The 26,599-nt window shown below is 34.2% G+C and overlaps 3 protein-coding genes across 7 annotated transcripts; all 3 read right to left on the bottom strand.

Moving 5' to 3' along the window:
• Window positions 1–1,468: 1,468 nt before the first annotated feature.
• LOC130741343 (stromal processing peptidase, chloroplastic) lies at window positions 1,469–14,159 on the bottom strand. Of its 2 annotated transcripts, XM_057594209.1 has the most exons (24): window positions 13,876–14,159; window positions 13,350–13,793; window positions 12,599–12,797; window positions 11,771–11,815; window positions 11,436–11,543; window positions 11,143–11,331; window positions 10,751–11,047; window positions 9,578–9,679; window positions 9,002–9,136; window positions 8,579–8,803; window positions 7,324–7,527; window positions 6,789–6,959; window positions 6,249–6,398; window positions 5,290–5,427; window positions 4,947–5,174; window positions 4,717–4,869; window positions 4,395–4,521; window positions 4,162–4,276; window positions 3,774–3,894; window positions 3,603–3,683; window positions 3,178–3,279; window positions 2,834–2,984; window positions 2,080–2,217; window positions 1,469–1,874 (listed from the first exon to the last, which is right to left on the bottom strand). In XM_057594209.1, the coding sequence occupies exons 1-23, from the start codon at window positions 14,049–14,051 to the stop codon at window positions 2,126–2,128; spliced, it is 3,753 nt and encodes a 1,250-aa protein (XP_057450192.1). In that variant the 5' UTR covers window positions 14,052–14,159; the 3' UTR covers window positions 1,469–1,874; window positions 2,080–2,125. The 2 variants fall into 2 exon arrangements, with proteins under 2 accessions (XP_057450192.1, XP_057450191.1); XM_057594208.1 differs by having other exon boundaries at window positions 3,603–3,894.
• Window positions 14,160–15,076: 917 nt separating this feature from the next.
• Window positions 15,077–17,888, bottom strand: LOC130741342 (histone acetyltransferase MCC1). 2 transcript variants are annotated; one of them, XM_057594206.1, is made up of 6 exons: window positions 17,773–17,888; window positions 17,234–17,459; window positions 17,000–17,144; window positions 16,303–16,402; window positions 15,994–16,222; window positions 15,077–15,526 (listed from the first exon to the last, which is right to left on the bottom strand). In XM_057594206.1, exons 2-6 carry the CDS (start codon window positions 17,338–17,340, stop codon window positions 15,313–15,315), a joined length of 795 nt encoding a protein of 264 aa, XP_057450189.1. In that variant the 5' UTR covers window positions 17,341–17,459; window positions 17,773–17,888; the 3' UTR covers window positions 15,077–15,312. The 2 variants fall into 2 exon arrangements, with proteins under 2 accessions (XP_057450189.1, XP_057450190.1); XM_057594207.1 differs by having other exon boundaries at window positions 15,077–15,499.
• A 2,280-nt stretch (window positions 17,889–20,168) lies between these two features.
• LOC130741341 (uncharacterized) lies at window positions 20,169–25,080 on the bottom strand. 3 transcript variants are annotated; one of them, XM_057594203.1, is made up of 12 exons: window positions 24,824–25,080; window positions 24,614–24,709; window positions 24,484–24,541; window positions 24,301–24,381; window positions 23,750–23,821; window positions 23,411–23,658; window positions 23,253–23,324; window positions 22,384–22,497; window positions 22,215–22,296; window positions 22,050–22,096; window positions 21,165–21,246; window positions 20,169–20,540 (listed from the first exon to the last, which is right to left on the bottom strand). In XM_057594203.1, the coding sequence occupies exons 1-12, from the start codon at window positions 25,015–25,017 to the stop codon at window positions 20,457–20,459; spliced, it is 1,230 nt and encodes a 409-aa protein (XP_057450186.1). In that variant the 5' UTR covers window positions 25,018–25,080; the 3' UTR covers window positions 20,169–20,456. The 3 variants fall into 3 exon arrangements, 2 of the variants coding, with proteins under 2 accessions (XP_057450186.1, XP_057450187.1); XM_057594204.1 differs by having other exon boundaries at window positions 24,484–24,530; window positions 24,824–24,965; XR_009020357.1 differs by having other exon boundaries at window positions 20,483–20,540; window positions 22,006–22,096.
• Window positions 25,081–26,599: the final 1,519 nt, after the last annotated feature.

Here is a 26,599-nt window from a genome sequence, read left to right as displayed (position 1 = left end):
GACACTATAAAACATCACTTCTACATCTTCTACATTTGACATTCACATGTGTATATATTTTTTGAACGTCACATCTGTATATATAAACAGAGAACAGTTCTAGAAATTATTTAAATGGATTACTTCTTTGATTTTTTTTACGTTTTAAGTCGATTGCTTAAGATTTATCTTGTGTCTACTTATTCGATTTATGTGCGTTTTTTTTTATGTAGACTAATGTATGTAATACTTTCCTTCTACGTACATTTATTTTCAGTTTAGTGTTTAACATACATATATATTGATTTTTCATCAATCATGGACCAGAACAATTTTTTCATACAGTAAAATATGACTACTGGTACATTGATAATTAAGCATTTAACGTTCAAACAATAATAACTAAGCATTCATTCATTTTTTTTCTGAATGGGAAAGAAATTTATTCATTCCATAACACTGAGCAATAAACCCAAAAGTTTTTTTTTCAAGGAACCTCATCTTCATAGAGTGTTTAATTACAAAAATATTTGTTTGATAGTAGAAACTAGTATTCCGGAAATTTAATCTTCATATTTATTTGATAGTACAATAATGTTTAGTTTTTAAAATTTAAATTTTAAATACGTTTTCTAATTTTGTTTTTAGTTTTGAACCCACATGTGTTTTAAGTTTTAAGTCTTCTGCTCATGTTTTGGCATCTCTGGCTTTCAATTACCATCAAAGATTTGGTGGGATGATCCTCCAAGAGCTTTGGCTGAAGCTATTTAGTACTACCTTCCGTTCCTATATAATTGTTCAGGAAGAGAAGAAACACACCTGGAGTGCAATTAATTTTGTTAATTTTTCTGAAAACTTCCTTAAAACTCTAAGTGAACAGATACATAGGAACAAAAAAATTTCTTCAAAGTTGACATTTAATAAGAAATGGAGGTAATAGTATTTACGCAGCCACATATGTTTCTCATTAATGAAATGCTTCATATTTGAATTCAAAAAAAAAACTTTTAAAAACATTAAAAAGTTCAATTCCCAATAGATTTAAATACACACTTTCAAGTTGAGCAAATGTTGAGCAAATGCATTTGATCAAAAAAAAAAGTTGAGCAAATGCACTAGAGATATACGCATGAACACTCAACCTAATGAATTATGACTATGAAAGCATACAAAGTTTAGAGCAATGTAAAGTCTTCATAGTATTAGACATTAGGTAAAAGCGAGATATCTACTGAACGAGAAACACTCCTGTTGCTATTAAAATATCAAAGAACTTCCACTTTTTAATATATTATGTCATTCCAGACAATACTACAATCTTAACTATCTAAATTACGTTTATATATATTTACTAACACTTCATCTCATACTGCAATTAGAAGAAAATGGTTAATCACATGGAAGGGCTCCTCAAACTACTAACGTGCTTGCAAAACCACCCTGTCATTACTAGGGTTCCTAGAATAAGACAATAATAGAAAACAAGAAATGACCACTGAAGTTCCCTGTTTTCATGGGAAGAAAGGTGAAGTTTTGAAAAGTCTAATTTTGCATGTGCGGAAAAACAATGATTTACAATTTATGCGACTGCCTAATTTCCTATCCCAAAAAAATGGCCAATATAAAAATGGCACCTATACATCTTTAGCAGATTCTATATTTTCTTTATTCTAATCTTACAAAGGTATAGGCAGCAACAACATTATATTAGTGGATCAACTGAAGATAAAAGGATTATTAAGAAATCAATCACAGGCAAATCAGGATCCACTTCTGCTCAGGTTTGTCGAACTGCTTGTCAACTTGTTTGAATGTTAAATGAATGCAGCAGCTTCTTAGCAGACATGCTGATTATTCTTTGAACCACAACATAATTTAACTTCCACACACGACTCCTGTCAAGATATACAAAAGATGTGTTTTAAACTTCATCAGCAAAACAGATACAAGAAAAAAATACAAACTGAGTGATATATTGTCCCAACCCAGATTATATGAGAGGAAACTAACCATCAAAATTTAATAAAAAGGATTATATGGATAATATCCGCAGAAGTCAATAAATAGGCCTCAACTGAAAATAAGCAAAGCCATACTAACCCCAGATCTTAAACCAAACAGGCCAACACAAAGTCATCCAAAAACTTCAGGTAGTAGGCCGTGTCATTGTAGATAAACCTCGTCCGACAGGGATAACACCTGGATATGTATCAATAGGTTCTTCCTCTACTAATGGAGCTGCATAGCAAGTGTAAAAAATTGAAAAATTGAAGCGACATTATTTACATAATTTATACTTGTTCAGATGAGGCAGATTTCTTCTCTCAAAACGATGTGGAGCTACATAAATGCAATGTTCAATAAAGCAAAGAAAAGCCTCTACATCAAATTGATTTCCTTTTTTTCTGGAAAAAAAAGGTTTCGCGATAAACTTTATTTTCATTCAGAATTAAGCCAGTCCATGGATGCTTGAACGTGGTTAGTTTACTTTGGAGACATCATTGCAGTTCAGAATTTCAACTTCTCCAAGGAAAATGTTAACTTCAGAATTCAGATACATAATTGCAGTTCAGAATTCCAACTTTTTAAGGAACGAAGTGTTTTTACCCAAGGAACATGCCAGAGAACAAGGCCAGTTTCAGAATTGGGATCCCATTTCTCTTTTTTTTTGAAATATTTTTTTAAGGTTCAAATTTTAATGCTCAAACCTAGGAATTGAAGAAGCAATTTTCAAAACTACTGCTAAAATTTGGAAAAAGATGAACACAGGATTTTTTCAAAATTGTGATAGCTATGTACCTCAGAAATTAGAAAAGAAATACCCAATATTAACCATTTCGAGTATACACTGCACCTGCTATGTCTTGCACAGCCTCAGCACCAGCAATCCCAATGCACGAATATAGAGAATTCTCATCCACCTTCAACTGCTCATATGCACGGTATATATCCTCAATAGTAGCAGCATCATACAGAAACGTTAGGTCCTTGATACATGATATGTCCTGGATCGCACAATCAAAAACACAATAATGCAATAAATTAGAAGAAGTAGAGTGACTGATAATAAAACACATAATATAAAATTTCAGGCACTTCTAACTTTGGCAGGACTAAAAGGCTTAAACCAAGTTTTATTCACATGAAAATAAAAATAAAAAATATTCTAACTGCAAGATTCAAACATCTCTATCTCACCTTCCTGGGAACAGAAGAAGCTTGCAAATGAGCTAACAATCCCAGCCAATATGCATTTGACTTAATTTCAGCTTCATGTCTCATAAGAAGGGTCCGTTTAGCCTACATTAGAGAGAAGAGCACCAAAGGAATTCTCAAAATTTTCAAGTCATGATAAAATCTGTACCAATATCAAGAAATTTATATATGGAATTAGAATGAAAGGACCACCAAATGCATGCTTTTTAGCTAGAAAGGTACTCTTTATTTTTTGGAGAAAGGAAGAAATCATCTAGGAGAAATGGAATATAAAGCAGAAAGATCAGGTTTACACGACAAGAGGGAAAAAATAACTTGAATATGAACACTGGTAACACTTGTCTAGCAGGAAAAAGCAGGCACTAAATTGTAATGTAAAAACAAGTCCGGCACATTCGATAACTAACCCTATCCAATTCCCTGTCAGTAATTTTGTTGCTATGCAGACCTCTCAGAACATTCTTGCAAGCATCAACAGCTTTGTGCACCTGCAAATCAATATGACTTGAAACTTCGGAACAGAAGGAATTTGACAGCAAAAATAGGAAAAGTGAATGCTCTAAGAATGGAGCCCATACCTTGCTTGGAGTTGATGTCACTGAGATCACATACCACCCTAGTTTAAGCCTATCAAACAAGTTTAGTTCAAATGACACGTCATAGGTCAACCCCAGTGAATCTCTGACATTTGTGAAGAGCCTGTACATAAAAAATGTAATAAGACGTAAAGCATAGCTGGAGTTTTCTCCCAGTAAAAACCTTTTGAAAATAACATCTGTATATTCAGGATCCTAGTAGAAGACATCCTAGTTCCTAGATATTTTACAGATTTCAGCCTAAGTAGTGGGATTTTCCCATTTACAGCTCGAAGATGATCAGCCTGGCCTGATTTTTCAGCCTGGAAGTCAGCAGGGTTTCCAAAGTTTCCACACTAAGCTATCTCTACAGGAGAATAGAAAGAGTTACCTAGAATTTATAATCTCAGAAAGCAGTCCCATTGTTATACCAAAGAAAAGAGGATGACCACGAAGGCTACGTTGCAGACCACCTGCCTGTGGAGCATCAGATTTTGCCCCATCATCTGCACAAGCCAATCCCGACATTTAACCATTAATGTAATTCTGAAATGATAATTTTGATAGACAATGCGGATATGATGGCCATAACCCACAAGAATAAACAAAATCAACAAAGCCCACCATTGATTGTTGCTGCATTATTAATTGACTCTAACAGGTCTTTTCCATCAACAGTAAAACCCCAACGGTTTGGTGCTGGCCCTGCAATATAGGCACACGCCCTCTCATCGGTGTCCTTTAGAAAAACCTAATAAAAGGCAAAAGCAGATAAATACCAGTCAGAAGCCTAATGCATTCAAGTATTGCCACTAATTCTAGAAGTCTAAAGGGAAAAGAAGTTGACGGTGCAACCAAATATTGTACTGGAAATCAAACTGTGATATTTAGTTAAAAAAAGTACAAACAACACATGAATATAGGTAATTTATGCATAGCTTCTCACTTCTTGAGACAGTAAATCAGATGGAGATGATCGAAATGAGGGTGGGTAGAATTCTTGCTCTCTTTTAAAATTCCTTGTAGCTTGAGCTGTGCCAAGGTAATCAAGAATACAAGATTCAATTTCCTCCTCTGTGAAGTCACCTACAATGGATACCTGAAGAATGCAAAAAGTATTTTAGTATTTTAATGTGATGGTAGAAGAACTATGCATTGAATATAATAATAGCATACCTCCATGTTATCGCCAACAAATTGATTCATAACTGCATCCTTAACAGTTTGCAGGGTTAAATTTTCTAGTGATTTTGGAGTAGGCTCAATAAACCGCTCGTCTCCATCCAACATTGCCACCATGAGTTTGTGAGCAGTAGAGCGTTCCAAGCTCTTGGGGATGGATCGATAATATGACAAGTACAACTGTCTTGCTCTGTCGAAAGCGTCATCTAGCCAGACACTATTCTGCATGGCAGAAACAACATAGGAAATTTAACAAAGATTTATAATCAAGTAAATGAAATGCAGTTAAAGTAATTCAGCCAAAAGGCTAAACAGTTACAACCCGCAAGACATTTACCTCAAGCACCATGTGAAGCAACTGAAAGGCGGCACGCATCCCATTGTCTCTTAAAGTAAAACGGAACTCCATAGATATGAATTCCTCCGTAGATTCCAACGAGCAATTTATCAGGTGATTTACACAGAAAAGTTCAACCTGGTATTATGTGGGAAATACAAAGATATTCAGTAAATGGAGGTATAGATCAGTTCTTATATACTGAAAGTCTGAAATCTTCACATGTGTAATATTCTCCTGACATCAAGTGCATTTGCCACCAAAATTTCACAACATGAAAGGAATGATCTAGTCTGTGCATTTATATGACAGACATGAGCTCCCACTGTAATGACAGGATAACATTTGTCACATGATTATTACTATGATAAGAGTGGACTTTTTTAACTTCAACAGATATGTACTATTCTACAATTCTCTGTTATTAACTATCCACAAGTGATTATTGGGCCGTTCAGAATGGTTGCGAGTTTTCAATTTTTTCAAATGTAAATTTGAAAACAAAACGTGAATTTACACTTGAATTTTGGTGTGTATTTGAATGAAAAGGTTTACACCTAGCATTGCAGTATAAGCATTTTCAACATTTTTTATTTAACCATGAATGGACGTTTATATTTCAATTTGAAAGAACTGAAAGGAAGGGTATTATATAATCATGTTCTCATAGTCCTGTGCAACAAATGTAAACATGAGAAAGATCTAAAATGCTACATGTGATCTCTTGCTCTTACAATATCAACAAACCATGTAGTTTAGAGGAAAAAAGTTCCAAATAAATTAGTTAAGAAAATAGAAATAAAACCATTAACTTCAAAATGCCAAGAGTAAAAAGAAGCAACTACATAGATTATAGATATTCTAAATAAGAATGCATGTAACTCTACTGTGAGTCAATGGAAAATAAGCATATTCCAGACATTAACATTTGAAAAACATCAGTTAGTAAGAAAAGTTACCTGCTCCCTTGAGAAGTTTCCAACACGACCTCCCTCACTTAGTGTCCTAACACCTACAATCACAGATCCTCTTGACTCAGGGGTCTCAGCTGCTCGTCCACCACCAACAATCAGCCGCATCACCCCACTTTGTGTTTCAGATTTTGATATCTATCAACAATAAAAGTGTAAGTACAAGAAAACCAAATACACTTCCATCCTCTTAAGCAGTACAAGTCCTGAGTTCTTTATGGCAATCTCAAAACAATGTCCATAGTCCATACTATTGTATTTATGGAATCAGTTAGACATTGAATGGCATTACTAACATAATATGAAACTGAAAGGTCTCCTTATAATCCCATGATTGTAGATAAAGAACAAAATGTAGCAGCCGCACAGAGTACTAGAATTTGGAATCCATGAAGACCTAAGTCATCATTTCTAGAATGTAAGATGGAGAACAAGACACCTTTGAGCATTGAATGCAGTACAATGACATAGTTAGTAAAACAAGGTAATCATATCATAAGAACCATAATATAAACTCGCATAGTCTACCTTGTAGTTAACAGGAATTCCATTTGCAAGACGGCGCCGGGTGATCCCAGTTTCCTTGTCATGAAGCTTCGTAGCATTTGTTTCAGGACTTACAGGAATAAAAGTTGGATTGCGCTGCTCTTTCAACTCTTCTAGCTTTGATGATGGTATCAGTTCTTTTGGCACCTCAAGCTACACATGTAATATAAGCAATTAGCTGAACATCAATCATGTACATAGAGTCATAGACAAGATGCATCCAACTCATAAATGGAATTGGCTATCATCACTAGAATTTTAACATCCATATATACTGAAATAAATTATAACCAGTGTGGTAGATTCGTACATAGAACATAAAAAATAAAATTACCACTCGAATTGGGGCTATAACTCATATGAAACAAAAACATATTTTAAATGCAATCAAATAAAAATTAACAAATATACAGTAAACAGTGCAGATTGAAAAGTCATTAGTTATTAGGTTTTAATCAATACTTCTATTGCCAAATCAAGATCAACTGACAAGGAATTAAGTTAAAGAAAAAAGTACCTCCGGTTCTGGCTGAATAGGATAATCCAATCCAGCTTTGATAGCATCTGTAATTTCAGTCGATGATATCTTGAATTCTGTTTCACCAGCTCCCTCAATATGAAATTTTTTGGGAACACAAGCAACAATTGCTGCAGGAACGGGTGCAGTGGGCTTTCCGAAATCAGCTATAAATTCTAACACCTTGGCACCAACAGAATTAACCTGTACCAGAAGAAATTCAAAATAGAGAAATACAAGTTACCAGCTATGTTTAACAACTTACGCAAAAATATGTAAATAATCTCTTCTAAGGTAACTTTTTAAATATATTAATTCAAATACAATAAATGATTTTGTTTAACTTCACAACAGAAAAGAGAAAACAATGCCCAAAAAGAGAATACTGAAAATATAGCATAATAATGGAACAAGAATTACAACCATCTTAAAACTTCTTCAAATAACAGTCATCAGACTCAATACATTTAAAAGCGACCAAATAAGTATTTCAAATATTTTATTTCTTTAACTAGAAGACAAATGAGCTACAAGAACAGAAAATTATAAGATACTGTGAAAGAAACTAAAACCTCATATTTAGCAAGCAAGAAATGCAGCAATCATTACGAAAAGGGAAGAACCATTCATCTCTTATCAGGATTAAAGGTTGTAGTGAAAATTCTAAATTAAGGCAAACAAATATTCACACAAGCACTTTGCATCAGTGCATGCTGTTGTACAAGCCCTACATTGTTTGCTTCTGCAATCATTGCAATTACAATAATAATTCATTCACACCCATTCCACCCACACCCAATGAGAGAGAAATGAGAGATGATGGGATAGGAAAAGAAAATATAGATACGAAGAGAAAGTGGTTGAAAATGAGATGGAAGAGAAAGTTAGGTGTGAGTAAATCAAAATCCTTCTAATCATTGCAAATTATTCTGTTTTTAGGAGAGATTATTAGTTTCCGGTTTAATTCTAATTTTAGAAAAAGAACTAACTTAGTAATTATTTATCACAGCCAATATATTGTAGCCATGCACAGCTTTTTATCGATCAATTTTCTCAGAATAGATGTGCCATTTTCATTTAAATTATGCCTCCAACAGAGACTTGCATTTACAAGTTATGTAATATTGTAGCCATGTACAGCTTTTTATCATCAATTTTCTCAGAAATGATATGCCATTTTTCATTCAAATCATGCCTCCAACAGAGACTTGCATTTATAAGTTGTTATGTAAGAAGATCCAACAACAGCAAATACCTCATCCAGGGTAACTGTCCCAGCAAGAGAAAGTAAACTTTCATGCCCTTGTCTCTGGTCCATGACTTTATGGCCCAGAGCATCACTTTCCATGATAAAATCCAAGTTATCAACAGAAGACACATTATCAATCATGGCTGCTAGGTGTTCACTATCCTTCAGAAGAGCATCTAAATATCGAGTTAATTCACCCTGGGTAACACCAAATTCTTTGAGTCTCCGAACCTGCATCACAAAATTTATGTTAGACTATCGTACCAGAATGAATGCAGTAATTCAAGCAATTTGAAGCCTAAATCAACATAGTTGAAGTACAGAAGAATAAACATGGGGCATTAAATAACTAACTGAAACAACCAATTGTAAGAAAATTTAATAATGCAGTATCGCAAAGATAGTTGAAGTACAGAAGAACAAACAAACCTCATGAACGGCAACTCTAATTGCATTTTGCCAATTCTTCGGTTCTGCAGTTATGGTAAGAGTGGTCACAGTACATCCTTCCCTTCCAGAATCACTATGATCCAATTCAACTGAAGTGAATGGTGGATTTGAACTCTGTTTCAAGCATCAGAAACATTTAGATGCTAAGGGATAGACTATCCAGCAAATTACAAAAACTACTTCCTCCGGTCCTATGCGTGTCATTTTTAAGTAATTCACATGGATTAAGAAAATTAGTTAAGATTAGTTATCTGTCTCAAATTTTTCAAAGTTTTTTTAACTTCCTTAAATCACGCCTTATTGGAAAACTAAGAACATTTGTGGCACTGTTGGAAGGGTGAAATATTTATTAACAACAAAGACATAAAACAGATAACATGCCCCCGAGCAACTGAATCATTTTTTAACTCAGACCAAAATAATGCATCAAGATTTTAAACACAAAAGAAGCACATAATGGATTTTTATAGTAGCCAAATAAAAATAGGATTATAGGAAAAATGTATTTAGTTTCTTAAAAAAAACTGTAGCAGATAAAAAAGGACTTCATCTCACCTTATATCTTGTATTAATACGAAAATGAAGAGCTGACAAAAATATTCTTTTCATCAAGACATTTCGCAAATCTCTGTATGTTCGAACCTTATTCACTGGAATCTGCATAAGATTTCAATAAAATAAGAGAGGGATCATATAAATTATCATATCTAGCCAGAAGAATAATACTCAAACACCAGAGAGGATGAATGTTTAAAAAAGAAGTATCAAAGGAAATAAAAGTAAGGAACATTGTTGTCTATCCAGCAGCACGGTGCAGCCAATTCCACACTGTAACAGGATAGCTGCTATATACTGATGATTATGCATACAAGCTAAACACCCATATAAATGCTCAGTAGTAAAAGAATGACCCAAAATTAGAGACATGTTTATAGTTAATAATAAAAGTTTTAGTAAGTCATACAATCACCATCAATCTAAGGCGTGATTAACAAGTCAAAACAACAAATGTCAAGGAATATAAGGGAAAAAATGACAATGCATATCCCCTATCACTAATTAAGAAAAAAATGCAGAGCTATGTGATGTGAGAGAGGAAGAAGGTGGGAACTGATTAATAAGTTATATGAGGTTACTGAAATAAGGTCAGAACTCAAAAAAGCTTATTGTAGGTTATAAACTATTGATTAAGTGCTTATGTTATACGATTAAGATTAAATAAACTCCAGAAAAGCTCTTCAAAACACCCCTTTTATACACGTGCCTATAGGCTTTTTGTTTCGTTAAGATAGGGACAACTTGCATTTCACCTTATCTCTTAAGCATATTGCTCAATACTAAATATATTATGCTTGTCATAGGTAGATCAAAACAACATCAACCAGAGTACTAGACAGCTAATAAGAATATAGTAATATTTCCTATAATTGTTCATTTTATAATTGTTCATTAGACCAGTAGCTCCTGATGAAACAGAAACTCATGTATTCCTGTCCCTTTCATATGTTACGCCCAACATCCTCATTAACCATTTTTCCACCACAAATAGGTCTCTAAAATCATCCTTGCAACTAAGCTATCACCTCCAAAAAATTTAATCACTCTAAGGAAAAAAGGTAAAGGAAAGGAATTTCCTTTGGGAAGTATATAAACAAAAGCAATTGCAAAATCTTCACTAAAAGCGCTAGACTAAAAATTAAGAAAACACAAAATTAAACCTCCTCGTACCTTGCAGAACATATTAATTGAAAAATTTTGAAGCAACTCGTGTTGGAATATTTGTGGTGGCTTCAAATTGGTACTGCTTCCAGGAAGATACCAATTATGTTTAACAGGAGGACGAACAGCATGTCTTTCCTTCTTAGATATTTTTGATTGATCCATTGTATTGGCTGATCTTTCAATAGAATTTCCACCCAGACCAACAGAGAGCTTAGGAACAAGAAAACTAGCCATCGCACCAAATGCACTTGGGGTAGCTACAGAACCTTTCTCATTATCTAAACCAGTTTGTCCAAAAACAGCCTGCATGACAACAACAGCTATTGCATAAGACTCGTAAATATTGTAACAATAATCATAATCAAACCTAGTACTTCACGAATGTATGTTAGGCGTACTTCGATCTGGTAAACAGTCTTTGAGATGTTATCAACATCCCCCACAATGTACAAGGTAGCATTTGCAGGGAAATACCAACACTCATGGAATTTTCTGATTTTATCTGCATCCCACTTCTTTATCTGTTCTTCTAATCCAATTGGAAATCTTTTGCTTAGCTTGTTTTCAGAATGCAGGTGCTGTAACAACTGAAATTACAAAAGGTAAAAGCAAAACAAAAAAAGATTGAGTCAGTATTCTGCAGAAAAATCAAGTTGGGGCCTGAAATTCCAAGAGATATTCTGTTCCACACCTGGCAATCAACCCGATACTCTATTGTATTCATCATTTGAAGTTCTGAGAGTATGGCACGCCGTTCTTTTTCAATTCTAGACGAAAGAAACTTCGGGTGGAAAGCTATCTGCATGCATCAATAAGGTGTGAATAATTCCGATCTAGAATACTATATCCATGTTATGCCCTATTATTGTCCCCTCAAATCCATCTAGGGATGGCTCAGGTAGGGTCAGACCGAAGCATCAAAGTAACAGATAGACCAGCTGCAACACCATGTCAATACTAGTATATGTCTCAAAAAGTAGAAGTGGCTTGTATTTTCAAAATAAGGCAAATTTCAGTAAAGCATACCTCATTCAAGGCATCCAAAACACATGGAAGTAGATCATCATCATCCTGACATACATATATCCATTTATAATCAAGAACATATATAAAATATGAAATATATGATATAAAACAATTCAATATGATTCATTGCATACGTACATCTATTTAAAGCAAGATATCACAAGTTTATTTTCCAATAGGTTTAGATGGTGATGATGGGTAGCAGCAAGACACGAACAGAATTAAGAAATGTGCAAGGAACATATTGGGAAATAAAAGGCAGTTTGAATGTGTTAGGATGAATTTCAGCACAAAAATAAATATTAGTAAACAGGAGTACTGGATTCCTGAATTTATAAATATTTCCTCTTCCCTCAGGAGAAGATTTTCTTTCCTAGAAATTGAGCCTAATGTTGTCTCTAAAGGCTATCACTTTTAATCCTGTTGAACCTTTTATTAAACATGCTATTTACATTTAAGAATCAAGTATCACTATTTACTTCCATGGCATTGATATGGATTCACCTTCACGTGTCACAATGATTTTAAGTGCTGAACACATAGTAATACCACGGGAACTTTGAGTGTATATCTGACAATCTTTTCTTACAACTAAAGTAAAAAATTAGTGGACACCACCACGCCTTTCAAAATATAAACAGAACCCATATTCATCACATCATTAATGATTTCCAAGTATTGCTTGGGAATAGATTCACAATAAAGTAAACTTCATTTGTCCTATTCTCATCTGCTTTATTTGAATTAGTATTTTGTAACAAAACAATGTTCAGACATCCAATATTCATAATGAATGTGACAAAGAACCACAGATCAAATGGCCCATACCTTGGTACTGGTAGGAGCATGGATGTGAAATACTGTATGGTGGAAATCAGTGTAAGCATTTGAACGGGCTCCTGTTCCAAGAAGCTTCTCGCGTTTTTTACTTCCCAGGAAAGCAACATGTTCAATCATATGCGCAATTCCTTGCTCATCATCCTCTTCATCTATTGCTCCTGCATGTACTTCCAAATGTGCTTCAAACCTAAAACAGAATCAGCCGATACAACTATGTCAGTGACAAAAGCATTCTAGAGAAACTTATACATTTGCACAGCCCCCACTATACATTTCTTGCGATTGGCATATTACAGCCAAACAATGTTCAAAAGAGAAAACATAAAACAAAATAAATACTGGGTGCATTAAGTTCATTAATAAATCTTTCTCCAAGTCATTTGATCGCACACAAAAACTATTGACTTCAAAGGTGTTGATGTTATATTATATACACATTTCAAGTAAGGATACTCTTCGCAATCACATTTTATACAAAACAAATTCCACTGTTTAAGGGTATCACACTACATTGCACCTTGCACCTTGCACCTACACAGAAAATTGCCTCAAGCAAGTAAATGCCCTATGTGTATAAACTCAAGGATGATAAATCAGTAAATCCACAATTCCATATTAAAACACACCTGTTTTTCGACATCATGCATGTCCTCTCTTAACATATCATAAGGCATTCAATCTCAAAGTCCATATATATAATTAAATGCCAATCTATGTATTATTTATTGAACTCGCTCACCGATTCGGTGGAACTTTATTTGGCAGAATGAGATAACGCAGCCCGTTCTTTAGTTGACCTCGATGCAACTTAGGGTGAGATGGAAGTTCAGCACCTAGAAACTCTTCTACACGTTCTACAAGTTCAGAATCAAAGAGGCCTAACTCTTGCTTCTCAGCAATACCCTCCGGCCAGGTTGTACTTGCTGCGTGTGGCTCATCCGGACCAACAGTTGCTCGAGGAGGTTGAACCCCCCTGAGCCTATTGCTGTGTAAGGGGAAAGAGGATTTATCAAGGAAAGCTCCCGGAGCAAGATTTGCACGGCGTTTCCTGGCGGAAGCAAGGCAGCAAGAGGTGCAAGTTCGTTCGCCGAGGAGGAAGGTGTGGTGGTTCCAGGCATCAGGCTTGTTCCTCTGCCACCCCAATCCACCGTGATGAAGAGCTTTAAGCAGCGGTCTTCTTTCACTGAAAACATAGATAAGATTGTTGATGAATTAGAATGAAGAAATTGAGTTATGAAATTAGGTATTGTTATCATTGGAAGTACCGTCGGGGAGAGAAGGCGAGTGAAGAAGAAGAAGATAAGAAGGAACGATTGGCGCGGAATCGAGTGGAGATAGTTGACGGAGGGTGACGGTGGCGGTGGCGGTGATGGTGAGGAGGAGGAGTGAGGGCGAGGCCAGTTCCAACGACGGAGATAGAGGCTGAAGTTGAAGCCGCCATAGCACCTCCTTAGACACGAAAACACACACACAGCCTCAGCCTCTTGATTTTTCAGATTTTTTCTTTCTTTTTGTTGAAATTATAGGATTCTTTCCTTTCCTCACAAGAATTTCTTTCTCTCTTAGCCTTAAACACACACGCTATACAGAAAATGACAAAATTTTAATTAGATATTCAAATAATAACTGTGGGATTTTATGTTTTTTAACATATTCAAATAAATAAAATATATAATAAAAAATATAAATTACTGAGAATGGATGTCGGTCGCAGTGGTTAAAAGTGACTGTTTGAAACTTTAAAGTCGAGTGTTCTCATGAGACGCACTCTTAAGAGATCTTTATCATTTACCACATTCGAGTCGAACATGATTGTTTTACTAGAGAAAAAATTGTTTATAGACTAAATTATACTATATATGTTAATTCGGGTTTATTTGAGAAATATTAAACACATAGTACTAAAGTTGCATCAGTATTTGTATTGGTGACAACTAAAATGTAAATTATCATATTATCACTTACCAAAACATGTGTTAAGCAATAAGCAGGTGGTCCTAAGCTAAATTGTATATGAAAACAATAAATATGAATAGAAAATATCCTTTGCATTTGGCATTTGACCAAATCTCATTATTCTCTCACCGGCCAAGTGATATTATATTTTGAAAAACAAAAATTACCATATTATCACTTATTGATTAATGTGCTTATAAAAAAAAACTTGTTGATTAATGCAATGATTCTTTCATTCATCCAGATTTCATTCTTGCTTCATTAATCCAGTCAAGAATATGAGCATGGCCTTAGATGCTACCAATTACAACAAACTGCTATATGAAAATGAAAGCTGCGTGTCCTGGTACTCTTGCCAATTATGATTCTAACATAGAAACCACCTAGAATCACAACTTTCACTGATTGCTGTAACTTGAAAGATTATCAGCATCACCTTCAAGACATTATAAGTTTATTTTTTTGGTTTTGCAAAGTATACTCCTGAGATATTCTTAGACATCAGTGTAGTGACCCTTCCCAACAAAGTTTTTTTCATATATATGAATTCAGGGATCGAATTCAATACCACATTCTTAAGAGACCAGAGCAAATATTCCACTCGGAGCAACACTTTGTTGGTGACACAAAACATGAAAAGTTTATTAAGACACCATAGTTACATGAAGTAAATATAATTTTTGGCTTCAATAATCTAGAGAGAAAAAAGAGTGAGGTTGAATGATACAGAAAACTAAAAAAAAAAATCAAACACACTCATAACCAGTACACTCAACTGCCCCATTTCTTTTGTTGTGAGTTGCTGACATGAGAGTATAACTTTCTTTACACTTAGCCCGCCTTGAGATCTTCTTTCCTTCGTTCTTACATAGCCTGGCAGTCACTGACTTAAAGCCACTCCTCATGTAGCTTACTATTGCAGAGAGAAGCTCTCTGAAATTTGAAATGGAAAGTACAGTTCTGAAAATGAATTTACCTTTTTAGATAAAAGGAACTACAAAAAGTGATGCATATGGCACAAATAAAAGTTATTCATATAAGAAACTAAAGCAGAGTTAGAAGGCATCATTGTATTGAATCTTAACTTTAAAAATGGGTCAATAATCATTCTGACAGTTGCATCATCCAATTACCTTTTCATTCTTTGCCACATCATATCATCCAAAACAACTATTCCAGCATGCAAATGAAATATTTTTCATATATCCAAGTCAAAACATGTTTAAATATTGGTCCATGTTCAACCTCATGGATTTGGGTCAAGAGGCTTTAGAAACTAATTCCAGTTAAGAGCAACAGTGCAAAACTTTTACACTATCTACCAACAGAATTCATTTTAAACATAACATTCTAAGGCCAGTCTGAACAAATCAAGGCCAGTCTGAACAAATCAAGGCAAAAAAAGTTGAAAGGTGTGTTATACTTACAGTGGTGAGCAAGGAGACCGTCCCCCATTTACATAGTAAAGGAATAAAAATGAATCATAATGTCGGCCGTTGATTAGATAAAATCCCTGCAGTCTTCTTACACACTTGAAAGACATTTTCTTGTACAAATTGATTGCTGCGATATTGTAAGAAATTACATGCAAGTAAACAGCTCGGCAGGTTGGAATGCTTGAAGCATAGTTTATGACTTCCCGAATCAGAGAAGAAGCTGCAGATGAGGCACAAATTAGACAGCCAATTATACAATGGAGGGCTTCAACAAAATTAGAGTGTGAAATAAACTGCTACCTATTCCATGACTTCTATATGCTTCCACTACTCCCAAAGTTAAAACGTAGACTAAAGTTTGATCAGTTTTGGCCGAGTCATATCCAAGCATATCCACTATCTACAAGAATATCATGGAAATAATTCACAATTATCAGCAAAAGGCTCTCAAATAGTTTCAGTTAAACGAGGGCCTAGACTATGGGAAAGTTAGAACAGATCTTTTGCAAAATACATTAAGCAAGTCATATCTAAAGGTTGGGAACATAAGACCAATAAAACAATCAAACGATGTAGCACACTGGATATTAAGGAATACAATATTACATCAAGCATGTTATAGTTGCCATGGGATCAAAATGCTTAGTTGGATCAAACTATGAATATGAACTAATATAAATTCAATAAAGTTTATTGTACATGTGACATAGACATATTATCTTTGGCTTAAGAAAATTAACTAGACACTTGTTGAATAAATTTTCCAACGAGAATTTGCTCCATAACGCATCCCCTATCAGCGAACAGATAAATCATGAAAGCATTAAATAGCCACAATTTCCACGTAAAAGATGCCTACCCACAGAGTAGTAGAAACAGAACACAAATTCCATTTTTAGTGCAAGTTCAAACAATGATGTATAGATAAGTTTTTCATTGTATTCTTCAAGCAGTTAGAGAAAAGGTAAACTATTCAATTCTACATAAAGAGGATTACCTCGCTTTCTTTTGCAAGGACAACCCGTGCTGTTACAAATCCAATGAGTTCATCACTTTGGCCATCTGGCCGACTACGGTCAACAGCTCCCCATGACACAATGTCCTGTCCATTTACCACATCTTGGAAAAAAGCATTTTCATACCTGAGAATTGTAAACAACTTTAAATGAACACAATTGCCATAACTCATACATACTTCAAGTAAATCAAACAGCAACTTCGTCGATCTTACCTGATAGGGAATAGTCTGCCATGGATATGCTCTAAGATGTCAATGTCAGAAGGTCTAATGGGCCTGTAGCATATCTTTGAGTGACCGGACACTTTCGGGTTTACCATGGAGTCTTTTGCACTTAATCCCCAGCAAATATCTTATGCACTCGGAAAATCCGCGCAACAACAACAACTGCTTCCATTTACACAGCAACAATGACAAAGGCCATTAATACTTGCTATTACTGCAAATTAAACAAGAGTTTCAGAATTTCTTCATCTATATTTTAAAGATCACAAGTACAGAAATGAAGAAGATAACAAATACATGCATTTGCAAACTCTCATATTCTCATCTGAATTGGAAAGGGTCAACTCAACAAATTTCAGAGTAATATGAAAATTCTGTTTTCCTAAAGAACAATCCAAAACCCACACAGAAATGATAAGCAAAGCAAGTATTGAAACGATGATGAAGGAAACAAACGAACAGAAAAAACGCTGCAATTCACAGAGAAGATTGAGCAAACACGGGATTGGGATTGGGATTTGGCATACCAGAATTACTTCTCTCTGCTCGCGAATGGAATGTCCTCACTCGGAGTCGGATCAGAGTACCCAATTGAATCTCGAATCACGCCTCAAGTTTTTTTTTGTTTTTGTTTTGTTGAACGTACCTCAAATTAACCCTTTTGCTATGTTTTATTCTATAAATAAATTTGTGTCTTTAACAGTCTTCATTTTAGTGTGGGGTGAGCATATGAAACAAGTATGTGTAGGAGAGACGTATTCACTTAATGTAATCTTAGGACTTTGAAAATTAGTTTTATGGTTGTCGGTTGTCGGATATCTTAGAAAAAATATATATATATTTAATTATAACAATAATTGCATAAATGCGTAGACATTTTTTACTATCTATAGTAATTCAACTTTTGTTATTATTATTAGATTTTTTTTAACGAAACACCATACTGATATTAAACCAGGAAAGAAGCCAAAATGCCAACGACTGCAAGAGAATCAACCTCCGGAGGAACCTCTTCAATCAACACTAAATCGATGCATGATGAGGAGGTATTGCTGGCAAAACAGTCTGCAACTGAATTGCTAGGACGACGAACAAAAATAACATAAAAGAAATCAAAACGACGAACAAACGAGAGACTATCGTGAATAATAGTAGATAAGTAATTACTCCAATTCAAGAGGTTTCTTCCACATGGAAGAGCACCAAAGAGCTAGAGACAATTTATCTCAAAACAAACTCACCTATATTCCATATGTACAATATATGTTCGTTCATATAATTTGCATGTTTCAATAATGAAAAATTTATGAGTATTAATTTACTTACAAATTCTCATGACTGTAAATTAGACATGTAATTCATATGACTATCTGCTCCTTTATTATATATAGTTATCTAATTCAAAGAGCGTTATGTTTACATTTTATTTACTTTTAAAAAAAGTTTAAATTTTATTTTATGTCTATTACTTTCAATATTTTTAAGGATGAACAGTTTCAAAGTAAACATTGTAAAAATCTTTCCAAAAAATATCTTAAATTTCTTTAAATAAAAAATAAATAAATATTTTTGTTTTATATTATTTTACTTGTTATTTTTTTTTAAGTCTTATTACTTAAAATGAGTGTTTCAAGCTTAATAAGGAGAGGGTAAAGAAACCATGAAATCAGACAAAATGAACCCTTGAAGACGAAAGAAATTAGTCTTTGAATAAATATCTTCATAATCAAAGGGGTAGAGTGAGCCCAAGAAGACTTGTGAACTGAATACTCTTCACTCCCCAAATCAAGCCCAAATCAAGTGAAACAATATTGAACAATGTTGAACTAGTGGGTGTAAGTGTCACTCAGATAAACTCCTTGCTCTGGCCATGAAAAAAGTAATGGGTCTCCAACAACTACCCTTCATGTCGTATTTTTTCATAAGTCTTTCACAAAGTGTATGCAACATTATTTATATATCTTAAATTTCATATGGAAAAAATGTATATGTATACCCTATGAAAATTTTCAAGAATTTTGAGGGGTCGTGGCCCCCTATGTCCCTTCATAGTTCCGCCCCTGCACCACACTTTGCTCGTGCTCTACATCAAAGTCCACAACCCCACCTTATATGTGGGAACGAGACCCAACATGTGTGGGTATGTGAGAATTGAACAAATCGTACATTAATCGGATGTACGCCAAGTTTGCAGCGTTAGATGAAGATCGGTGAAGGTGTAGTTTCACGAATTGGTGATCGGACACGCACTTGACTCTGCATATGCAAGAGGGAGGCACTCCATGTTGGATAGTGATGGATTCATCAGGCTTTACTCGTTTGTGCAGATCAAAGATTCAGCAGGCTTTACTCGTTTGTGCAGATCAAATAATTTCCCTTCCTTTTTATCAATTTATATTAGGATGTAATGATTTTAAATTAAGAGATCAAATTACTCAATTAAAAGATAAAATTTTATCAACCAAATATTTTTTATATAAACAAAATATTATTGGAATTTGTTATTGGTTGAAAATCAGATAAAAAAATTTATCAATTAAGAGATCAAATTTTGAGAAAGAATAAAGTTATCTTATTTTAACTTTCAAAAAAAAAAGTTATCTTATTTTAAAATTAAACATTTTCTATATTTAAACTTAAAATTATTGTATTTTGTTTTTAAATAGAGCATTTTTCAAATTATAAAATTAACATCACTTTTTCTTTAACTTTTCTTCCTTTTTTATGGATTTAACTTTTTTTTGGACTAACTTACTAATTAAAATATCATTTAATAAATATGCTGATTTCTTCACTTGCAACTAAAAGAATAAAAAATCTGAAAGGAAACATATAATATTGCAATCAACGAATCCAGATTCTCCAACAATAACATCATTGGATTAGATAGCAGCTAAATCAAAGTGAATTCAGATTTGGGATCTATTGGAAGCTTAAAATATTCGAACGAATTGAATATATTGGAACCTTAAGATGTATGAGATATGTTTGGCTTTGTCTTATGGCTTGTATATGAACGATGCAAATATCAGGAAGATGTAATGTCTACTTGAGTATTGGCATTGGTAATGGTGAGAAGCAATGCAAAACCAAAATATTTCTTCCCAAAAGCATGAGATATTTTATTTACAGACAAACATAAATGGCGTGGTGAGCCATGTGTACATATTTGATCAAAAACACATACTATCATATTCTTTGACATTGAAGTTCAAAGGACTGCTCCACTCATAAATCTATGATTGAGAACAGCCTCAGCAGTTGGTCTCTTACGAAAGTCAGCATTAAGCATTGCCTGGATTTCATGAGAAAAAACATCAAAATTTAATATAGATCCTAATTAGTTTAATTGCATAACATTTTTATGATAATACATTAATAGCGTGTTTGGATTGGTAGACTCAATTTAAATCATGATATGTAACCCCAGAAGCTATAATAGTATTGTTTACATCGGAAGGTGTTAGGACCCCATGAGTCTGAATTGAAAGAATCTTTTAATATTGAATGAAAATAATAGGAAAGAAATCTCCTCCAAGGGTAAAACCCTTACAACCAAGCCACCGCTCGGTTTTTCTCAAGTATACGACTGAATTGATGCCTCCCCAATCTCACATCCTCCTACCTCCTAACTATGTTTCCCTTTCAATTTATATCCCAACAGAAGGAGCTTTTTCAGTCATCCATAAACAATTTTTAGAAAATAACCATTTGCATTTAACTAATAGAAAATAATAACAAAACTTTTGTCATGAGAAAATAGTTACCCCTTGAACTTAGTTTCCCTTAAACAGCTTTTTAGAGATATTCAAAGGAGTATTTAACCGTAGATTTTTCCTCTAAAAACCCACTTTTGTGTAGCACACACTCCCTCAAAGCCATTCACACTAATAGTTTCGCACTAGCAGACATGTATCACCTGAAGTATCTCCCAGCCAGCGCCATTGCCTAGATCCAGGAACTCGACACCATCTACTAATCTATCATCTGCTATACAATACCTGTCAAAGGAAGCATAAAACATAGTGAGACCAAACCAATGACCTCAAAACATAAATATACACTTCCACCAAGCAGTTGCTTCTTTAGAGTTTAGACATGCTATAAAATGCAAATTTAGTTTGGGAAAATTATACAGTCACTAGGCAGTTGTATTTTCAGAGTTCAGACATGCTAGATAAACACGACATCAGTCACTTTTGGATTATTAGAATTTGGATATATCATAATAGATATCTCTTAATAAATATCTCAACATGGATAAATTAATTAAACCCTCAAACCATGTAAATTGATTGAGGAATGATTTATTATTTAATCTAATGTAAAGCATCTTTCAGGTGCCATTGGGTTGACTAGGGGGTAATGATGTATGAAAATGTTATTAGTCTCCAAGACATTTTGTCCTTCCACCATATTCCTAAGTTGGTTTTTTTCTTCTAATCCAACCCTTTCCATACTCTTTCTTTCTCTCTCTTCCTTTTCATTCTCTTTTTCTCTCTTTTTAGCTAGAGTTAGGGTCATTTTTAGATGAGATATATGAGCCTGTTTCTTTCCTTTACAATTTCTCTCATTCTGAGGCAAAAAAAAACTTCAGTTCCAATTTATACTATTTTAAACTAGTTTTCAAAATTACCACACACCTCCAAAGTCTTTATAATTCAGCTATTTGTTCATCTAATTAACAACTCAAGTCTGAAGCCCATAATAAGTACACCTCAACAAAAGAAATATTAGACTGCAAAATAACAGATATCTACCCTGTACTAGTTAAACTGGAACAATTAACTAGAAGATATCTTACTCCCGCGTTGCTTCAAGATCAAGTCGGAAAGTGTTCTCCAAAAGCCTCTGAAGTTCATGGAGAATGTAAAATTCAACGTAGATATTATCTTATGAGAAGGAAAAGCTTTCATAGAAAACAATTATCAGCTACGAAAGACAAGGTCAGATTCACAGCACAGCTTACTTGCAAGGAAAGGCCATCCGTTACACCAGCTTCACAAAATGGAACAAAAGCTAGGTATGCAAAAAGAAGGCCTGCTTCGTATCTACATCGGAACCCATAAAAGAAAGACGTGACTTGAAAAAGATGTTGAAACAAACTTCTGCATTGACCCAAGTTTCTAAGAACTCACATGTCATCAGCTATTCCAAAAGCTCTTTTCTCTAAATATGTGAATGCACCAGCACGTGAAGCTCGTGCCCAAAGCCCATCTGCAAGTGATCCTGAATTCTCTAGTTCCGAGTACCTGGAATGACACAATTATAAGCATATTTATGTTATATTCTTCTTCAGCTTGTTTGCATAAAGCTAGCATACACCATATTAAGCAGCAACTTCAAGCACAAGCCTCCAAATTAAATCCTACCTCACTAAATCAATCTCTAGGAAGTCTTAAGTGTTATAAAATAAACAGTAGAAAAACAAATCCTATCTGTAAGGTCTTTCAACTGAATCACACAAATTAAAGAATGATGTTAAAATTAATTGATGTATTGTTTTTTTTAAATATATGGCAATATTCCAAGTTCAGTTCTAATTAAGATCAAGAGAAATGCTAACAACACATCTTTTAGACACATTATTCAACACACTTTATGTGATTGGTTTGTTCTTTTAAAAGTCAACACATATTTTAATAAGTGAGAGAAATACATTGACTATTTTGAAACTAGTCCAATCATAGAGAGTCTGTGAAAGGGTGTGTAAAAAAGAGTGTTGCTAGCACTTTTCTAAAATAAAACTCCACATTAATCAAAACTTGAGAGTTAGGAAGGTTTAATAGTCATGAAGGTAAATATGAAAAAAAATGCTTCTAAAACTTTGTAAAGGGTCTTATGGCAAGGACCATCGATTTTTTTTTTGAAGGGGTCTTACAGAAAAGACCAGAGGAAGTAAATAGAAAGTTTATTATGCCATGTTAATGTCAATATACATTTGATCAATGTAACAACAGCAATTGGTTAGTTCAAGATAAAAAGGTTTGGCTATTCATTACCTTACCTGATATCAACAGAAAAGGCTAGATCCCGAAGTCTTGGAATCAAATAGCGAGCTTCTCTTTCTGAAATTGTGCTGTCATCATATTACAAACATCAGTGAGAAAGAAATATGAGACAGATGGGAATTTGAACAACATAAAATGCTTGCTAGTTGCATACTTGAGAGCCACAGAAAATGGTCCTAGACTCTGGTGCAATCTTTCATGGTCATGCATGTAAGCTAGACCTCTCATAGCGCCATGAAGCAGCTTTATAATGAAAAATTGTCTTCTTTTGATTGTTTGTACTCGTTCATAGCGATTCCAAGAAGAAGGTTCTCCTGAAGCTCGATCTCTTGATACCTTCTCACTAGCAAATTTTGCATAGTCTGCCGCAGTGTATCTCCCAACATCACGGAAAGCAAGCCACTGGATCAAACAGATTTCTCCAACATAATTAGCAGAATTGGAGCCAAGGCACGTGAAGTGAAAGAACTCATGTCAATCTCACAGGACAAACCTGCTCTCCAGTAGTTGTTTCAAACCCACCTACAAGTAACATAAGATGCTCACTGATACCTTTAGAACTGCTCTGCAGAGAAAAAAAAGTAAACCATCCAGCAAGAGTGATAAAAAGGAATTCAAATGCTTAAGGGTGTGTTTGGGTATCTATATGCATCATGACAAAAGGACATTCACATGCACTTCAACACAAAAAGTGAATTGTACTCTTCTTAGTGTGTGTTCGGATTTTCATTAGTATTAGAGAATAGAGTTAATTAGCTATGGTGCCAGCTGGTTGTTTCAGCCACAAACTAATTCAGCAACTAACCTATAGCTGGATGGAACAACCAGCTGGTAACTAACTATATTCTCTACTAATAGTTAGCAATAATTAAATTTAAAAGTACTTTCAGCAGAATCCATCTCTAACAATAGATTAAGTAAAGTAATGGGAATTCAATTCCAACACACACTTATAGATTGGGTTAAGAGTCAGTTCAAGTCGAACTCAATTAGTATCCAAACACACTGAACTATGATCCATAGACATTCAATTATTCATCATACTTGAAGAAACACGTGGGAATTCAACTCATTAGCAGCCATCATATCAGCAACAGCCCCGGCAGCTCGTCTTCCCGGATAAACCTTCATTGTTAAGAGTTTCCATGATCAATACAACAGATTAAACATGAACAGCTAGCTCAAATGCTCAGTACATTGATTATAAAAATGTCATTAATATAGTACCTTAAAAACAACAGGAGTTCCTCTAAGTGGACCCTGGGAAACTCTCCCTTCATAAAGCCTGAAACAGTTAATCAGTTTGAAAATTGTAATTGAAGATTACACACATCTTGGGGTAGTAGCATTTTGATACCTGATTTTGACGCTGCCTTCTTCAACATCTTGGGTTTTGAGTCCTTTGAAATCGCTATACGAATACTCAGAGCCTGGTCCCGAGGAGGGAAACACACTGGTGAACAAATGAGAAAGAAAGAAGATCACATTGAAAGCGAATTACATTACAGGAAGGAACAATGGTGGTGTGAAATGTTAGTTAGGGTTTGTGATGAAAGGGGGTACGTACGTGGTGACGTTCATGAAGCCATAGCTGCCAATGGGTTTTCCCACCTGGAAGGAATTGGAGTCGGAGATTAAGGTGGCGTTCGGTCGGAGTAGACGGAATTTGGGGGAGTGGTGAGAGGACGGAGTGGAGCTTGAAAGGGTGAAATGGTGGAAGGAGGAGCAGTGAGGACGAAGAGGAACAACCGCCACAACCATCGGTGCTGGATAAGAGTCTAGTCTTTTCTTTTCTTCTTTCTTATTGTGAATGTGAATTTTGTTATTTGAAAAAACTCCAATAAAGTTTTGTCACACTTCAATTAAGATTTAAGACATTACTTTGCATTTGGTAAAAGTAAGAGTGTGTTTGGATTTCAGTAGTTGAGATCAACTCGAAAGTATTTTCAATCCAACGGAACCTAAAAGTTACTTTCATATTCACACATTGAAATTCATGTTTTTCCATTGAAATTGTCTTGGAACACGTGTGAACTGAAAATCAAACACATGATTGTTTAACTTGGTTAATGAAGGGTGTGACTACTAACCATCACCCTTGACTAGTTAAAAATTGGTTGATCTGTTGTGTTCATATGATGAGGGATACTATTATAGTATTATTAGTTAAGTACCAAACTTCTTGGCAAATATGAGTTGGAGTTTGGCATTAATCACTTAAAGGTTGCTTCTCTAGATATAGGAATTTACTTTTCTTTGTCTCTTTCATTGCATGAGAGTGTTCTTTCCTAGATCAATCATATATAGTGTAGTTTTTTTTTGTCTTTGATAACAAAAGAAAAATACTTACCCAAAAATTATTTAACCACATTATAGTGGACCAACAACATTATTTATAAAAAGTAAAATACAAAAAATTGTGAAATTCATAACTCATCTATGTTATACATTATATGGTCCATCTAGCATAGGGTTAAATAATAGAATTAAAATTTCCATGGCTGGAATGATACCTCAAAGGCAACGATGGTGCATGTTATTCAACCTCGTAGCTTATGCCCAAAAACAAATGTTCCAATATTTAACCCTATACACTCGGACCACATTTGGACAAAAAAAATCTGATAGGTGATGTGATTGGGATAAAATATATGGATAGAAAGAAAAAAGAGAGAAAATTAAATGGAAGTGAAAAAATATGTCAATAAATAAAAATTATAGATGTTTAAGTTTCATACACGATGTTACATATATTAAGAATTACACATCGCATGCATTTACACTTTATTTGGTTACGAGAGAAATAGAAGATAAAAAAAAAAGAGAAAAAACTATGTGTACTTTCTATCCACTTTTTGGTTGAATATAAAGGAAATATAATACTTTTTTTTAATAAAAAATGATATTTTTTTCCCATGAGTGGAATTGGTGATGCAACAATTTGAACCATCATGATAGGGCTTTCCCTTGCAGATACAGGGAAATTAATTGCATCTAGAAATGTGCTTCCAATGGGCAATCTGTGGTCAATATTCAAATTTCAAAATAACCGAGAGCCAAGATCCAAAGAATGAGGTGAGCTACGGAAATGAATGTTTGGAAAAATGAATACTGGAAATTTCCTAGTATTAAGGCTGGTCATAGCTCATACATGGCCACATCTTAAGAAACATAAAGTTTAATAATGAACATAAAAAACAACATAACAAATACATAAATCTATAAACTGATTAGTAGAAAAAAAAACTTATTTCAATTTTCTTATATCCATGACAAATGAATTTTATTTTTTAAAATAAATGAAACTTATTAAGCTAGCCTTAGTTGTTAAAATTTAAAAATT

This window comes from Lotus japonicus, chromosome 2 (assembly GCF_012489685.1).
Source record: "Lotus japonicus ecotype B-129 chromosome 2, LjGifu_v1.2".
Lineage (NCBI taxonomy): Eukaryota > Viridiplantae > Streptophyta > Magnoliopsida > Fabales > Fabaceae > Lotus > Lotus japonicus.
This window is presented reverse-complemented; position numbering and strand designations above follow the sequence as displayed.

Coding starts and splice junctions, on each gene's coding strand:
- LOC130741341 (XM_057594203.1), bottom strand. CDS start 25,017: ATGGTTGTGGCGGTTGTTCCTCTTCGTCCTCACTGCTCCTCCTTCCAC. Junction 24,382..24,483: donor GAACTCCTGTTGTTTTTAAG/GTACTATATTAA, acceptor TTAACAATGAAG/GTTTATCCGGGAAGACGAGC. Junction 22,097..22,214: donor CGGATGGCCTTTCCTTGCAA/GTAAGCTGTGCT, acceptor CATGAACTTCAG/AGGCTTTTGGAGAACACTTT.
- LOC130741342 (XM_057594206.1), bottom strand. CDS start 17,340: ATGGTAAACCCGAAAGTGTCCGGTCACTCAAAGATATGCTACAGGCCC. Junction 17,145..17,233: donor GGCAGACTATTCCCTATCAG/GTAAGATCGACG, acceptor TACAATTCTCAG/GTATGAAAATGCTTTTTTCC. Junction 16,223..16,302: donor ATATAGAAGTCATGGAATAG/GTAGCAGTTTAT, acceptor CCTCATCTGCAG/CTTCTTCTCTGATTCGGGAA.
- LOC130741343 (XM_057594208.1), bottom strand. CDS start 14,051: ATGGCGGCTTCAACTTCAGCCTCTATCTCCGTCGTTGGAACTGGCCTC. Junction 8,804..9,001: donor TTAGAGTTGCCGTTCATGAG/GTTTGTTTGTTC, acceptor TTTGTGATGCAG/GTTCGGAGACTCAAAGAATT. Junction 7,528..8,578: donor GGACAGTTACCCTGGATGAG/GTATTTGCTGTT, acceptor CTTCTGGTACAG/GTTAATTCTGTTGGTGCCAA.